This window comes from Neophocaena asiaeorientalis, unplaced genomic scaffold (genome assembly GCF_003031525.2).
Source record: "Neophocaena asiaeorientalis asiaeorientalis breed wild unplaced genomic scaffold, Neophocaena_asiaeorientalis_V1.1 scaffold345, whole genome shotgun sequence".
NCBI classification, from domain to species: domain Eukaryota; kingdom Metazoa; phylum Chordata; class Mammalia; order Artiodactyla; family Phocoenidae; genus Neophocaena; species Neophocaena asiaeorientalis.
The window spans coordinates 3,653,722-3,671,728 of NW_020175181.1; the positions used below are offsets into that span (position 1 = coordinate 3,653,722).

At 36.2% G+C, this 18,007-nt stretch overlaps 1 protein-coding gene across 6 annotated transcripts in view; it reads left to right on the forward strand.

The window, feature by feature from the left end:
* ITSN2 (intersectin 2) overlaps window positions 1-18,007 on the forward strand; it is a 156,560-nt gene that overhangs the window by 66,982 nt on the left and 71,571 nt on the right. For all 6 annotated transcript variants that reach the window (XM_024764421.1, XM_024764422.1, XM_024764419.1 and 3 more), the window contains exons 16-18: window positions 2,762-2,901; window positions 13,654-13,790; window positions 17,381-17,517. In XM_024764421.1, the coding sequence (XP_024620189.1) occupies window positions 2,762-2,901; window positions 13,654-13,790; window positions 17,381-17,517 (414 nt within the window). The remainder of the gene's footprint in view (window positions 1-2,761; window positions 2,902-13,653; window positions 13,791-17,380; window positions 17,518-18,007) is intronic.

Here is an 18,007-nt window from a genome sequence, read left to right on the forward strand (position 1 = left end):
CATAAATTTGGCCTTTAACATCAGTGGGGAAGGGATGGGCTTTCGATAGTTACTATCTCTTCATTAAGTGATTTGAGGGATAGTTGAAAGGGGGGTGAAGAAGCTCTTTACCTCACTTTATGCAGATATAAATTCTAGGTAAAGTGGGAGGCTAAACATAAAATATAACTCTAGAAAAAAATGTTACAGAGGAAAACATTTTTATAATCTTGGTGTCAGAAAAGTCTCTTCAAACAATACATAGAGCTATGAAGGAAAATAGTTTTTGATGAAATAAAAATGAAAAACTTTTTCATGATGAAAGATGTCATAAACAGTAAAAAAAAAAAAATTGAAATATGTATGATACAACAAGAATTTAGAGCTTCTACAAGTCAGAAACTAAGACAAGCCAATAGGAGGAAAAAGCCAGCAAAGGTTGAGACGAGACAATTCAAGATGATGGCTGATAAATGTAAGTAGGTGGCCATATAAATAGATGTTTATCTAATTTCAGTAGTTGTCAAGAAAATACACATTAAAGTGACAGTAAGAATTTTTTTGCCAGTTGGCAAAAATGAAAACTGAGTGATACAATCTCCAAAATTCACAAGCAGCTCCTGCAGCTCAATATCAAAAAAACAAACAACTCAATCCAGAAATGGGCAGAAGACCTAAACAGACATTTCTCCAAAGAAGATATACAGATTGCCAACAAACACATGAAGGGATGCTCAACATCACTAATATTAGAGAAATGCAAATCAAAACTACAATGAGGTATCACCTCACACTGGTCAGAATGGCCATCATCAAAAAATCTACAAACAGGGCTTCCCTGGTGGCGCAGTGGTTGAGAGTCCACCTGCCGATGCGGGGGACATGGGTTCGTGCCGTGGTCCGGGAAGATCCCACATGCCGCGCACGGGCCACTGGGCCTGCGCGTCCAGGGCCTGTGCTCCGCAACAGGAGAGGCCACAACAGTGAGAGGTCTGTGTACCGCAAATGTAGAGAATGGACTTGAGGACACGGGGAGGGGGAAGGGTAAGCTGGGATGAAGTGAGAGAGTGGCATGGACATATATACACTACCAAATGTAAAATAGATGGCTAGTGGGAAGCAGCCGCATGGCACAGGGAGATCTGCTTGGTGCTTTGTGTCCACCAAGAGGGGTGGGATAGGGAGGGTGGGAGGGAGACGCAAGATGGAGGAGAAATGGGGATATATGTATAGCTGATTCATGTTGTTATACAGCAGAAACTAACACACCACTGTAAAGCAATTATACTCAAATAAAGATGTTTAAAAAAAAAAAGAAAGAAGAGTGATAGTATCTGGTGATAGGGATATGCAGAAACAGGTAATTTGGTGTCATTGTTACTGGTACAGCTTTTTGGAAGGGCGGTTTGGCAGTTTCTGTCCAAATTTAAAGTGTGTACATCCTTTTACATAGCAATTCTTTCACCTCCTAGCCTTTTAAAATACCTCCTTGTGTGTGTTAAAATGTACATACAAGTATGTTTATGGCAGCATTTTTATTTAATAGTAGAAAATCAGAAACAACCTAAATGGCAATCAAAAAGGGAATCGTTACATAAATTACGGAATACCCATAATGTGGACTACCAGGGAGCAATTTTAAAGAATGAACTAGATCTAGATGTCTTTAATGGTGAGATGTGTTATTAAATTTAAAACAAGTTGCCAAGCAGTGTAGACAGCGTGATCCCATTAAAGCCCCATGGAAATGCTGAATATGCACATATCAAGTACCTAAGAGGGGGGTAGGAGTTGAGATGAAGGGAGACTTTTTTACTTTTTACTCTATATGCTTCATTTTATTTGAATTTTGTACTAGATTTCTGTACTTTAAAAAATACAATAAAGTTTTAAAATATGTACAGTTGACCGTTGAACAACGAGGGTTTGAACTGCACAGGTCCGCTTCTGTGCAGATTTTTTTCAATAAGTAAATACTACAGTACTACACAGATCCGTGGTTGTTGAATCCAAGGACTTAGAACTGGGGATATGGAGGAACTGCACCCACGTATGCTGAGGGCCAACTGCAAGTTATACTTAGATTTTCAACAGAGCAGAGGGCCACCCTCCAATTGTTGTTCAAGGGTCAGCTGTATTTAAATAGATGGTGAGATTGCTATCTTAATTTATTGAAATGTAATCTGTATCATATATTTCCATCCAGTTTTTTCATCCTTGCCTAAATGTGTAAGAAAAGGTCATATAAAATGAAGCTCTCTGTTCCTACCTCCTAAAATAATACCACTGAATGATCCAGTTAGTAATATTTATTGAGTCATTGTAGTGAATATTCCCCTATTCTTGGTAGCACTGAGAATAAATAGAAAGCTACTTTAACAATAGGTGCTATTAATTGAGTATTTACTATGGGCCAGACTCTGTACTAATGGCCTTTATATCATCACCTCATATATGAGGTGGGTGATATAATGCCCATTGAATAGGAGAGCCTATGGATCAGATTGGTGAAGCAGCTTACCCAAAATGGAGCGTCACTTCAAGTTCTAGTACTTTTGAGTACAGAACCAATGCTTATAACATTTCCATATGAGGATCTTCCAAGATATGATCCGAAAAAGGGAAATGACTGCTGATTGTTTTTTCCCTTGAGTTGATCCACCTTATGTGTGTATAGCCTTTGGCTCTCTAGTTATACCAATTTGACCAGACAGTAAATGTTAATTACTGGTAATGACAGGAACTTCTACCAAATGTAAACTGTATGATGTTTGTCTTTCAGATTTAGGAGTCGGTTTACTTCATAAAAAATCATTAGAAAAGGAAGAATTATGCCAAAGACTTAAAGAACAATTAGATGCTCTTGAAAAAGAAACTGCATCTAAGCTATCAGAAATGGATTCATTTAACAATCAACTAAAGGTATTTATCTTCTATTATATTCATTTTTAGTTAGCTGCCTTCTACCTTCCTTATTTTGATTTAATTGAATAAATAACTGAAGCTATTATTGTTATATGTAGTACACATTTCATAATTTATTTTATAATTTGTGCTATACCAGAATTGCAGGATTGTTTTTAATGTTCTCTGTGTATTATAAACATTGAGTTGTATAAATAAACTTATAATTTACCATAGTTTCCAGTTTTTTGATGACTGTTTTTATTGGCATCTATACATTTTCTTTTTTTTCTTTTTTTTTTTTTTTTTGCGGTACGCGGGCCTCTCACTGTTGTGGCCTCTCCCGTTGTGGAGCACAGGCTCAGCGGCCATGGCTCACAGGCCCAGCCGCTCCGCAGCATGTGGGATCTTCCCGGACCGGGGCACGAACCCGTGTCCCCTGCATCAGCAGGCGGACTCTCAACCACTGCGCCACCAGGGAAGCCCGCATCTATACATTTAAAAAACAATTACCTTTGTCAGGATTAGGATTAGATTAGATTAGATTTGTCAGTATTAGATCTCAGCCAGAATGATCTTAGGCAAATTTGAAAATGGGAAATATGGAAAATTTTAAATAGTCCAGGTTGTAGAGGCTCTTTTAACACACTAAATTCTTTTTTTTTTTTTACAATTTAATTAACCTTTGTGAAATAATGCCATAACCAATGAAATCCAAAGCATAATTTGGCACTAAAAATTTTGCATGAAAAGTAGATTCATGATTCATTATTTGCTGCAGTGGCAGAACAGATGTCCAAAACGTATACCATATGCTTATCATTCTGTTCAGTGTTAGTTGTATACTGAAGCCATGCCTGTGAAAGAAAATATTAAAAGCTAGCAACCAGAGTAATGGCATATGATTAAAATTTGGGACTAGTTTCAGTTACTCCCTTGCTAATGAAGCATGAAGTTTTTAGAGCGTAATGTATTACAGAGCTTTTCAGGCAGCTCTCTGTCTCTTCATGTGACTTTCATTTTGCTGACTTATTTAGAGTAATGTTACACCAACCATAGAGTAAACAGAATGGTAAAAGAAACCATGGTGGCTTCAGTTAAGAAAGGGAAGTTTGAGGTGAATAATGTTAATAATACATTCTACCCAAGCATATATTCTGTAGAAAAAAAATTTAAAGAAAACCAAATAATTTGTCGTTGATAGACAGACAAACCAGCCAAGTTATCTTCCCTACATTATTATTTTTTAAATCTGTACATAGTTTAATTGGCTTTTTATCTGCCTTATCTTACAGTGTGGGAATATGGATGACTCTGTTCTTCAGTGCCTTTTGTCTCTGCTAAGCTGTCTCAACAACCTCTTCCTCTTACTTAAGGTTATTTTCTAATATCTAGCTCCTTTTCTTTGAGTTACTTTACTGTTTTCTTTTTTAAAAAACTAGACTATTCTTTGCATTTATCTAAATATCCTTGTTTGAAATAACATATACAGTATAGACATTTTTCTTTCTGCTTGCTTAAATATCCTTCTGCTGTCTCACTGCCTGTTTGAGTCTAATGCTAGGAATCACTAGGGTTGCCCAGAGTAACCTTTCTCATGAGGAGCCCAGGACACTGAGAAATATTTCCTGGTTCCCGTACAGCATCCCTGTGAGTTGGGCTAACTGATGGGATGATTACTCATTCAATTAAAAGGGAAACTAAGGGAATGTGAGATTAAATTATTTACCCATATCACTGAAATTATTGTTTAAAATAAAACTTATACCTTCTGAAATCTAGTGCAAGGTTATGTCACGTATATATCAGGCTGCTTCCTAATACTGCTATAAGATTTTTCTTTAAGAAAAATCTTAAAGAACAAATAATGCAGGTACAGCTTTAGTTCTGTCTAGTTATCAGGCCTCATATTTAGATACCCTTGCACCACAGATAAAAATGTTTAAATCATATTTATAAACAAGTAGTTCACTTTGTCATGTATAGATAGCACAAAGAATATTTAAAACATTCAATGAATTCCTATTTTAATTTAGTGTAAAGAAAGTTGCTTTATATTTACCACTTGCTGACCCTAGTAGATTTTTGACTGTATTCTACTCAGTACTAAAATGGATGGCAGTGGGGCAATTACATATATATACACAGTGAAGACGAGAACATAAGTAGAGCTCATTTGTTACCTAAGCAAAGGTAGGGCAGTTGGAAAGATGGTATCATCCTTTCCTTTATGGTTATAGCATGAATGGCCAGATTATCTGGTCTTAGAACTTTTGCTGCAGATCACACAGAAATGTAAACCTAGGTGTTTCTTCACGTATACAGTGCAGTTTGATGATGTTTGTGGACTGTACTCACACACAGAAGTCTGATGCTTCGAGTTAGCATTTGATTCTCCACAGGCTAGCAGATTATTCTTGTCTCTTGTTTTCCTTTCTTCCTTCTGCTTCCTGCCTTCCAACCTTTCACTGCTTGTTGAGGTTTCATCAGAGGCAATTTAGGAATGTAAAAGGGAATGAAACCTATACTGTCAGAGTGGTCAGGAGACTGACTGTTGTTACAGAAAGCAAGAAAAGAGGCTTTCTGTAGTCATTGGAAATGATACAGAGCAGTCAGTTAACTTAGTACTGAAAAGTATCCATTGAATTGTCAACAAGGAGACCTTTGAAGACCTTTCTGAAAGTGCCATCTCAGTTGAGTGACCAGCAGAGGCTGGATTGCAGCAGATCAGGAATGAATGGGAGCTGAGGAGGGGTGGAGTGCGTGTAAACAACTCTTTAGGAGAGTGAAGAGAGCATGAGGAAAACTTTGTTTGTTTAAGAAAGATGACAAAGGATACAAAGTTTCAGTTATGTAAGATGGATAAGTTGTGAAACCCACTGCACAGCATGGTGACTATAATTAGAAAATTTCAACTATACAATACAGTATTGTTAATAGTATATATCTTAAACATTCTCCCACAGAAAGAGAGAGAGAGAGGAAGGAAGGAAGGAAGGAAGGAAGGGAGGGAGGGAGAGAGGGAGGGAGGGAGGAAGGAATGGAAAGAAAGGGGAAAGAAAGAAAGCGGGGAGAGAAGAAGAGAGGGAGCGGGGTGGGGGGGGAAGGAGGGAATGGTAACTATGAGGAAATGAATATGTTAATTAGCTTGATTATGGTGATCATTTCACAGTGTATATGTGTATTGAAGCAGCAAATTGTATACCTTAAATATATACAGTTTTTATTTACCAATTATACTTTAATAAAGTTGAAAAATAAAAGAATAATTAGGACCACCCTTGAAAGTGGTATCACCTTTTTGTGCAGCATATGGATACATGAGGAATGGATAGTTTCTGTTAGGACCGGAGAATGGGAATGGAGAAAATTAAGCTTTTTAGGTAACTAACCTTATCCATCTCAGTGTCTTAAAGATGATTGCCAGGCTCAAGCCAAATATTTAGTTGCTGAATTCCCAGCACCTAGAACAGTGCATGGAACATCATGTATGGCAATACACACTTGTTGAATGAATGAATGGTTTTGAATATTCTCAGTCAGAAAATATACAGCATTTAGAGTTAGTATTGGTATGTAGAGTTTATGAGAAAAAAGTAGAAAGAAATTAGTCAAAAAACAGCAGAAAACCATGTATCCCAGGTTTTAGGAAAACTTCTGATTCCATATAATTTATTCTTTTAAGTAAAGGCTATTTTTTAAATTCAAGAAAAGGAAGAAAGAAAAGTAGAAGAGAGAGGAAGGGAAGGAGGAGGAAAGTGAGAGATTGAGATTGACCGTATAAAGTAGTGGTAATTGATGGAGCAAAGTCCCAAGGAAGCAGACTAAGATATAATCTGGAGCATAGATTGAAGGACAAGAGAAAAAGAATACTTCCAGTGTAACATATGGGGATTAGATAGGTGTGAAGTCAGCTAAATTTGTTGGTAGAGAGTAGGAAGTTGATAGCTTCAAAACCTAAAATCAGAAGCAAGTTAGATCATTACAAAGAGTCTTCATAGGTGGTTGAGGACATGAAATAACTCAAACTAGACTAGAAGGAGATGGATGCAGATGGAAGAAGTTTTATTGCTTTTGAGGTGGAAAGATGAGGGAATTCCAGTCTGGCTTAATGAGGCAAGATTATTGGCTGGTAGTGAAAAGAATGAATGGAAGATTGGGGAATTTCAGGAGTGAAAAGTAGGCATGAAATACACATCTTAGTGGGGGTGGGGAGTGCAAGCTTAGTAGAGGAAAACAGTAGGTGTCCTGAGCAATGTTGAATGCCTATTTGAAGTTGGAGTTCATGAATTTAAATTGAAAACAGCAGGCCTAATTGTGTCTTTTTTTTCCCCCACCAAAGTTCAGCTGTTTATGTGTAAGCATGGAAAAGGATGATGACATAGGTTAATAGATTCATACAGGTTTGAGGTTTTAATAGACATGGGCAGAGAGGGAGGAACAAGGGAGCTACAGATCTTAACACAGTAACTGTGATAAACATGAACTCTGAAATAGGTACTGGACATGAAGGGATATGAAGAGAGGAAGGGGTGCTGATGAAAAAAGAGAGGATGATGGGGTCAACAGAATGGAGGTCTCAGTGAGGTTGGAAACCTGTTGAAATGGATGTACCATATATAAGAAAAGCTTGAAGGATAAGAACTTATGTTTGGAAAATGGGATACTGATCAGTGGTAGTTCTCTTTTTGATGATGACAAGATTCAGGGTATAATAATGCAAATGAGGGATTAAATGGAGTAAAAAAAATCATTGTTGAGATCAGTTGTTTTGTTTTTTCTTTTTTTAGTTAAAATGAGAAGTTTTATTTTCGATGGATTTTATTTTATTTATTTATTTTATTTTATTTTTATTTTTTTAACATCTTTATTGGAGTATAATTGCTTTACAATGGTGTGTTAGTTTCTGCTTTACAACAAAATGAATCAATTATATATATACATTTGTCCCCATATCTCTTCCACGATGGATTTTATCACAATAGAAAGTTATAATCCTCCTACTGTGATGCTCTTAAACTTTATAACCTTCTTAAACCATATACACTTTTTAATAATTATGTTTTATAAAACTATCTATACAGAAGATCTGTTGTCAGATACTTACATTTGCATAAATCCTATTTGTGTTTTTCAGTATTTTTTTCAATAATTCTGAGGCAGGAAAGGAACAGTGCCAAGGGATAATTAAGCCTTCTTATCTGTATAATATTCACTTGGAAAATTTTCCTCCAGTGTGCTGAAATACATATGTTTAGCCCCAAGAATGAACATTGAGAATGCTTTTGAATTCATAGTTTCTGGTCACTTAGAATGACTTAGCAGAGCTGCCCAAGTCCTGTCAGCACCCTGGACACCAGTTCTTACAGTTTTCAACTCAGCATCAAATAAACCACATGCTCTTAGTTGTTACTTGACTGATATTTCCCAGGTTACTATATCAATCCCTACCTTTTTTTTTTTTAACATCTTTATTGGAGTATAATTGCTTTATGATGGTGTGTTAGTTTCTGCTGTATAACAACATGAATCAGCTATACGTATATCCCCATTTCTTCTCCGTCTTGCGTCTCCCTCCCATCTCCCTATCCCACCCCTCTTGGTGGACACAAAGCACCAAGCGGATCTCCCTGTGCCATGTGGCTGCTTCCCACTAGCTATCTGTTTTACATTTGGTAGTGTATATATGTCCATGCCACTCTCTCACTTCGTCCAGGGTTACACTTCCCCCTCCCTGTGTTTGAGGAGATCAGTCTGAGTTGAGGTTTTGATGGGGTCATCTACATTGATGTCAAAGACTGGAAGAATAATGAAAATGAATGAATGAGGATCAGTGACCAGGTGATCCATAGATGACAATAAAGGGGAATGGGAGGGTGGTACTGCTGGATGTTATTCTGAGCCTCAGAAAAAGATGGAGTTTGTAAGAGTAAGAAGAAATAATCATCTAGAAATGGCAATGAAGAGCAAAGAAAATACTCAGGCCAGAAACTGGTAAGCCATCCTCAACCAAGCAGCCAAATTTAACATTACCCAAATGGCAGAAGCTGACATTATGTGTCTCCTGATATGATGCGCTGAAAAAGACACATCACTTCTTTTTTTTTTTTTTAAGACACATCACTTCTATACTATTTTTGCCCAAAATATTTCATCTGTGTAAGTGTAAGGAAATAATTAGACAAACTCAAATTGTGGTTTGGTCTGTAAAATAGCTGACTAACCCACACTCTAAAAATGTGAATCTCATAAAAGATGGAGGAAATCTTCTTACAATGATGAAATGAAATGTATGGTCCTTGATTGGATTATGGAGCCAAAAAAAGGCTGTTATTAAGGTCAATATTTACACTATTGGGAGGTAACATCTTTTGAATATGAATTCTGTATTAAGATTATTATGTCACTATTAAATTTCTTTAGTTTGTTACTGACATTGACACCGTAGTTACATAGAATAATGATGAAGTTCTGGGGTGAAAGCATCAGCGTCTTCAACTTGGTCAAATTTTTTGTAGATCTGAAAGTTTTCAAAATAAAAACTTGGAGAAAAATTACGTTGCAAAATGTCAAATGTTTATGAAAATGAAATAGTAGAATAAGTATATTTTTAAATTATAACAAACACTGGAAGATGGAGAGGAGATAGGGGGATAGTGTAAATGAGCAGATTCCCCATATTCCATATCAGGAGTCAATAACTATTTTCTAATTCATAAGATATACTAATAATAGGATTTATTAAAGGCTTTATCTGTGACTGGCACTGTTCTAAATGTTTTACTTATATTAATTTATTTAATCCTTAATATTAACCCATTGAGGTAGGTCCTATTATTGGTTCACATTTCACATAGGAGTAAATCAAGTTGCACAGAGGTAGCAAGCAGAAATTCAACCCAGAGAGTCAGGATTTGACCTTCAATGGTTATATTTTTGTTAAAAAGATGAAAATTTATAAGCTAAGTGTTCAACTTAAGAAGCTAGAAAAAGACTAGCATAATAAAGGGAAAAAAGTAGAAGGAAATTAGTGAAACAGAACACAGATATTTAATACAGAGAATCAAGAAAGCCAAAATTTGACTCTCTTTATAGATTAATAAAATTATCAGACCTTTGGCAAGACTTAATTTAAAGACAAAATAAAAATAAAGGAGTGAAAAAGAGCTATAACTAAATACATTGCAAACAATAAAAGAGAAGGGACTATTACGAAAAATTTTGCACATAAATATGAAAACGTAGGTGAAATGAGCAAATCAGAATTTGCTGAAACTGGCTCAAGAAAAATAAAATATTTAGGTAGCTCTATTGTCACAAAATATTTTAATTCCATAGTTTAAAATCTTCTCTAAAAGAGAATCCAGACCCAGAATTTTACTGAAGGAATAAATAACTCCAGTCTTATACATCTGTTTCAAAATGTAGAAGAGGGAATATTCCCAACTTATTGTATGAAACTATCATAAACCTCAAAATTTGATAAGAATAGTATGAGGAAGGATCATTATAGACCAATTTAGCATAGAGGCAAAAATTCTAAAGAATATTGAAAAGTTGAATGTGGAAATTTATAAGAAGGGATACTCCATTATGACCAAGTTGGATTTATCTTAGCCATGCAAAGATGATTTGACATGTAAAACTGTTGACTGTAATTTGCCATATAAACAGATTAAAGGAGAAAAATAGTATGCTTATCTCACTAAATGCAGAAAAGGTATTTGATAAAATTTAACATCTATTCATGATGAAAAAATGAAAAAGTTATTAGCATATTAGGAATGGAAGAGAACTTCCTTAACCTGAAAAGAATGATCTGTTATTCCGTTAAGATGGAGTACAGTTCTTTTCGTTAAGTGCAGATTGTTTACTTCTTTTCAGTTAACTGATAGTTTTTTTTTTAATTGAAGTATAGTTGATTTACAGTGTTGTGTTAATTTCTGCTGTACAGCAAAGTGATAGTTAACTGATAGATTTAACCAGGACCTCCTGGAAGCATGACTTAACTCAGAGGAGTGAGTCTAATGATAAGAATTTCTAGGATCATTGTAAGTCAGGCAGAGGAAATGTTTTTGAGAAGCCCTGTGGTGCTCTTCAAATTGTATTAATATGCATAGACTATGGTTTATGTATTTTCATTCATCCAGTAAATACTAATTAAATAACTACACTGTACTAGGCTCTCTCTTGGGTGGGGATACCTTGATGAAAGACAGTCCTGTTGTCAAGAAACTCACTCCAGTGGAGACAGTCATACAGTCAGAAGACGCTGCCTGTGATAGGGGAATGCACAGAACGTCTTGGGGAGCACAAGGAAGCTCGTTAATTCACACACTGGAGGAATGGGCTAATGAAGGAAGACTTGGAACAGTATTTTAAAGGACAAGTTAGAGGGCTAACCTTAGAGCCATATTAAGATCAGACATTAATTTGACTCCTCTTCACTCTCCTTTTAAACTTATAATTCTGTTTATGACTTCAGCCAGTAATATAGCTAATATTTACTGAGGACTTACTATGTGCCCTGCCCTATTGTAAGCACTTTATGTGTATTAACCCATTCAGTCCTCATAGCAGTGTTATGAGGCATGTACTATAATTAACCCCATTTTACGATGAGGAGACTGTTAAGTAACTTTCCTAAGATTACTCAGCTAGTCACAGATAGAACCTGATTCAGACCTTGGCATTCTTATTCCAGACCAGTGCTCCATGTGCCCTTATCACTAAACCACACTGCTTCTCCACAGATTGTAACCATTGTAGCCTTCCGCTTTTCAATAGAGTTGTTTGGTTTTTTTTTTTTAACGATTTTTTTTGATGTGGACCATTTTTAAAGTCTTTATTGATTTGTTACAGTATTGCTTCTGTTTTATGTTTTGGTTTTTTGGCCGCGAGGCATGTGGGATCTTAGCTCCCTGACCAGGGATCGAACCTGCACCCCCTGCATTGGAAGGCGAAGTCTTAACCACTGGACCGCCAGGAAGTCCCATCAATAGAGTTTAGACAAAGGTGCAACAAAGAGAACTACAGAAGCTGAGATCTGTGAAAACTTTGCTATGAATGTAGTATTTGTATTCTTGTTGTCTTAAGCTGCAAGTCTTGATCTTAGACATTTTGGGCATAGTCTCTGGATACCACATTTACTTAGATTAGATCTACCATTTCAATCAAGTTAAAAGGGTTCATCTATAAAATATTAAGAAGTAGAGCTTAGGTTGTTTTCATTTGTTTGTGGTTTGGAGTTTTGTTTTTGTGTGTAGATAGATGCCCCAAGACATCTTTTACCAAAAAATTCTATCTAAATGTTGTTGAAGCTCCCACCTTTGCCATGAAGTCTCTTTTGTTTACTTTAGGTTTTTGTGGGAGTTTCTTTGTTTTTTGGTTTTTTTTCCTCTTCCTTATCCCAGGCTTTTTCTGCTCCCGTGTTCAGGATTCTATAGATTTCCAAGTAAAAGAAATTCAGTTCAAAATAGTTAAGCTGAAAAGAGTGGTTATTGCAAGAGTACTAAGACCATTGACTGAATCAGTAGACAGGGCAGTTCCTAGACACAGGAATGAAGTTGGAGGTTTGGTTCCCCCAGCACTCCCTCTCTCTCCAACTCTATCTCTAATCTTTGCTTCTCTCTTTCCTGTTTTGACTTCATTCCTACCCCTGATGGCCTCACTGGGAAGTGGGGCAGTTCCAGGTTTACCTTATCCCATTTTAATGAGTTTAGTGAAGGAAAGACTTCTTTCTCCCCTCTTCAATATATCTGAATCCCGGGAAGGGCTTGTGGCCCAGCCTGGATCATGTGCACATCCTTTGAACCAGTCATTCTTGCCAGGGAGGTGAGGTGCTGTGTTAGATCCAGTGACCACACTTGGGTGGGAGTTAGGAGCACTGAATCTGACAGACTCATCAAAACCACATAGAAGGGTGGGATTGGGGGGTAAATCAGCTTCCCAAAAGGAGGAAGGGTGCAGTTAGCAGAAGAGGGAAAGGAAATGCTGAACAGATAGTCACAAGTTTCTGCGAAGACACTTACCTATATCCCAGTTTGGCACTTTACTTTGAGACTGAACTCTTTGAAGACAAGGACTATGGACTTGGGAGTCAAGACGGCCTTGGATTGGATCGCTGTGAATCTTTATAGCACTTTGCACAGAGCTAGATGCTCAATAAACAATTGTTTATTTTAATCCCTCTTTGGAATATTTTTCATTATTTTGGCCCATTCTAGTCATGGTTTTAGGTAGACATTATCTTTTCCATTTTTAGTTATTATTTAATATATTATTTAAATTAAATATTGAATAATTATTAAATTATTGAATAATTGCTTCTGTGTTTAGTTCACTATTTTACTGGGTAAAAGTTATGGGTAACTTGGTTAAACTACATGTGTCAAAAATATGACTGAGCAAAATTCCTCTTCAAATGTTAGAATAAGCAAATTGTTTCCCTGTATTTTTAATAGATTGCTTTTTTATTGAAAAGGAAGTACCAAATCAAAGAATTAGCTTTTGAAAGATTCTGTGTTCCTTAGAAATGAATTAATATAAAAGCAGATGATTTTAACATGCATTTGTCCTTATTGGCCACATACCTTAAATACTTACTGTTTTCAAGAATTTTTCAATCATCTGGATTTTTTAAGACTTTTAATCTTTTTACTTTAGTTAAACTTGCTTTATGATTTTTATCTTTTAATGCAGTTGCCACATTTTTGCATAAGACAAAAGTATTTAAATCAATGCCACGTTAACTTCTTATTTTCTCCTTAGGAACTGAGAGAAAGCTACAATACACAGCAGTTAGCCCTTGAACAACTTTATAAGATCAAACGTGACAAGCTGAGGGAAATTGAAAGAAAAAGATTAGAGCTAATACAGAAAAAGAAACTAGAAGACGAGGCTACAAGGTAATATAGTTGATACATTTATTATACTATATTGCTATTAGAATTCTAATTTTGTTGCCCATATTTTTAGTTTGACTATGAAAAATTAAGGGGAATAAAATGATTATCCTAAGATGCTAATTAGATTCTAAATTTTAGAAGTTCAGTCCTTCTTTTGTGGACTGAGTTTACAGTAACCAATTTTATGTTCCATTAGTGAAAAATACAGACTTTTGAGTCAGACCTGATTTAGAATTCTTGATCTACCACTTAGTATCTGGATGATCTTGATTAAGTCACTTTACCTTTTGGAACCTCAGTTTTTCCATCTGAAAAATAGAAACATTAATGCATACCTCATAAGTAACTCAGAAATAAATAAAACTAAAGAACCAAGTATAATGTTTTGCAGGTAATAAGCACTCATTATTTCTCTCTCTCAATAATAAATCCATTACCGTTTCCTGAAAAATCATAAAAACCAAGTACTTAATTTTATAGAGTGTAATACTGAGTGTAGAAATGCCATGTTGATGCAGGCTTCTTTGTATATATCTGAGCTATATCAACTGCCTACATTTATAGCAAGGAAAAGTGAGACAGTTGTGGTATCTGAAGCTTAGAACCATTCATTTAGAGACTTTGCATGATTTTTTTTTTCTATCGGTAAGATTCTATTTCTAATATGTTCCTATGTTTCTCCCAAGTTCTCTAGTGTCAGAAATTATTATAATTAGTGAACAAATATCAATAAACCAACATTTCTTTGCCCTGGAGAAGAGTAGACAATAATGTCTATGAAAGAGCTAATAGTTACTGGGAAGGCAAGAAAGACACATTACCATATAGCAGGCCTCTTTTCTTAATGGCTTTAGAATAACCACTTAAACACATTTTTACTGAGTGGTCACTGTTGACTGCGATGCAGGTAGTCTCTGGGTTACTCCTTGCCCCTAGATTTCTCATAATTCTAGTAGGAGAGTCAGACAGCTAAACAAATAGCTATAATATTCTTTATTCTAAGACCCCTACTTTTGTGATTCCCTAACAAGAGATCCCAGAATAATATAGACGTGGAGACAGTAAAGTTCAAATTAAGGCTTTTATTTGCCACCTAACTTGTGCCACTTAACATTGCACAAGGGAACTGTGCGGTGCAGTCTCTGTGTTAGAATTTTCTTTTTTTTTCTTTTCTATTTGAATTTATTCATTTTGGGCTCTCCCTTAGATATAATAAGACCATTTCTAAAAAGTAAAATGAGTAGTTGTCAAAGAAATTGACAGACATCAAAATAAATCATCAAAATAAATCAAATTAGTCACATTCAGAATGTTCCACAAATATTAAGTCTTCTGAAGAGCATCCTCAAATAAAACAACTTTCATTCATTCATTCATTAGTAGTAAATAATCTTCTTGATTGACAGAGATGGAGACTGTCATGTGCTAGTAAGAATTTTCTGTTTACACATGCACGTATCTTGATATCTCTCCATCATTGCTCACAATTCCTTTCAGGCCAACAGACCGTATTAGTAATACACATTTTCATTTATTCATTGTCCTTGCACATTATCCTGCTTTAGTAGAGGGAAGAAATCAGAACATGTAGAATTGGTCCAGAACTGGGTCTTAGTACTACATCTTGATTTCTTGGCCATTTGCTCAGGTATGTTGCCTTCTCGTCCCAAGCTATTGGTAATAGTCAGGTTTTCACATTGTAGATGTGGCCTCTTTGTCCAACTTCTGAAGCATCTTCTGGCCGTGGACCAGTTTCTCATCCACAAACACGCACATAGAAACTTTACCAAAATTTAATTTTTTATTCTCTTAACTCTCTAGCCTTTATCCCAGTAAATATGTGGCAGGTACTCTGATAGTGGTGTTTATAATGCTATGGGAATTTAAATAAAGGTAGGTTGGGTCATCCTAGGCATGGGAGAGTGTCAGGGAAAGTTACTGAGAACTGGGAAAGGGAATATTGGTCGGAATTGCTTAAGGACTGCAAGAGAAGCATGCCTCTCAAAGGAGAGCTGGATGTCAGTTACAGAAAGTGCTAGAGAAAGCACTCTGCAAAGTGATAGAGGGTGTAGGAGGATTTGCAAAGGGTTGAGAAGAAGTTAGTTGTGGGATAATGAACCAGGAGTATGAAGTATAAGACATTTGGGGGATGAGGAGGAAGAGTTCATGACTGAGTGGGTGTACAGTTTTTGGAATTATCCAGGATTTCCAAATTCCTCCAGGAATTATAGGAATAGAGATATGGAATTAAGCCAAGACTTTCACCTTGTTGGGGCATAAATGCCCCCAAATCCTAGGGATGCATCCAGTCACAATCTTCATAGCCCCTGATAATGTGTGCTGAGACTTGAAGAAGGTGCTAATTAGTGGTGACTGCTCTGCCTCCAGTAAGATCATAAAAAGTATATGCAAGAAGAACTCCAGTGAGCATTAATTCTAATACTAAAACAACTAAGCTGATCTTAGACCATCTTGACCAGCTAGAAACCAAGCTGCAGCTATATCAAATGTCATAGAAACATGTACAGAAGTATGGACCTATAGAGGAAAAATGCTCTATTATCTAAAATCTAACAAATGAAAAAGACTTTTAAGTGATAATATAAGAAGTAGATAATCTGTCCAGCAGCATTGCCTATTTTCACAGCAATGACTCAATCCTGAAAACAGGGATTAGCTAGGATAGTGGGAATAAGAGTTTGACAGCAGTCCTTGTGAAGAATCTGGAGACAAGGGAAGGAAATTTAGATACAATTTTTAGATTCGTTTTCTGAACAGTTCCATTACAGTTTTTTTCCACTTTTTTTCTTGGGTTTGGGAGGTTGGCTGGCAGGAAGAAATTTGAGAGTGTGAGAAATTGTTAGTCATACTCCCTAGCTCATCTACTTGTGCTTAGTTTCTCTCTTGATTAATTGATTGATTAATTGGTTTTCCCCTTCAGCCCTGACCCCCATGGTTTCTCCACACCCCCCTACTAATATGTCTTTGCTATATATAATAAATATATAACTATATAAGATTGTATTTTTTTTAAAATTTTGTTATTTTTGGCTGTGTCGGGTCTTCATTGCTGCACGCGGGCTTTCTCAAGTTGCGGCGAGCAGGGGCTACTCTTTGTTGCGGTGTGCGGGCTTCTCATTGCCATGACTTCTCTTGTTGCGGAGCACAGGCTGTAGGCGCACGGGCTTCAGTAGTTGCAGCACATGGGCTCAGTAGTTGCAACATGTGGGCCCTAGAGCACGCAGGTTTCAGTGGTTGTGGTGCATGGGCTCAGTAGTTGTGACGCACAGGCTCTAGGGTGCACGGCTTCAGTAGTTGTGACCCATGGGCTCAGTAGTTGTGGTGCACGGGCTTAGTTGCTCGGCTGCATGTGGGATCTTCCTGGCCCAAGGCTCAAACCTGTGTCCCCTGCAATGGCAGGCAGATTCTCAACCACTGCGCCACCAGAGAAGTCCCTAAGATTATATTTAAACATATAAGAAATGTGTAATTTTTCTTTAGTTTGTCAGGAACAAGATCTTCTATTACATTTTTATTTTGCATAAAAAAAATTTAGGACATTATGCAAACTCTTTTTCTTTCATGTAAAGGAAAGCAAAACAAGGAAAAGAAAACTTATGGAAAGAAAATCTTAGAAAGGAGGAAGAAGAAAAACAAAAGCGACTCCAAGAAGAAAAAACACAAGAAAAAGTTCAAGAAGTGGAGTGGAAAGCTGAGGAGAAACAAAGTAAGGATAAGGATGAAAATAATTGATTTGATTTTTCTGAAACAGAGCAACAAAAGTGAAAAGAAAAAAATAGACTCTGATGAGGTTCAAAAAAAGAAGAAAATTAAAATGAATGCTAATCCTTAAGAGTCAGAAAAGACCTTTTCCTAAATTAAACTTGGATGAGAAGTTCGTGGGTTTATTAAAACAAACTGAGGAAAAAAAAAAAAAAAACAGACTGAGGGTAGAAATCTTAAAGCGACACAAAGAAAAGAAGATAGGCGTCACTAACAGTGCATAAACCCTGACACAGTTTTCATAATTGAAGTAAATAGTTTAAAATATTTTATTCCACCAGTGTAGCTAAACTGTTTATTTTAATGAAGCAACAGTAAAGTTTTAAGTCTTTGCACACTGAAATTTTCTCAGAAGATATACATTGTTTTTGATACACCCCAGAGTGCATTTCTAAAATACTTTAAATATTATTGTATTTCTTCTGAATGCACAA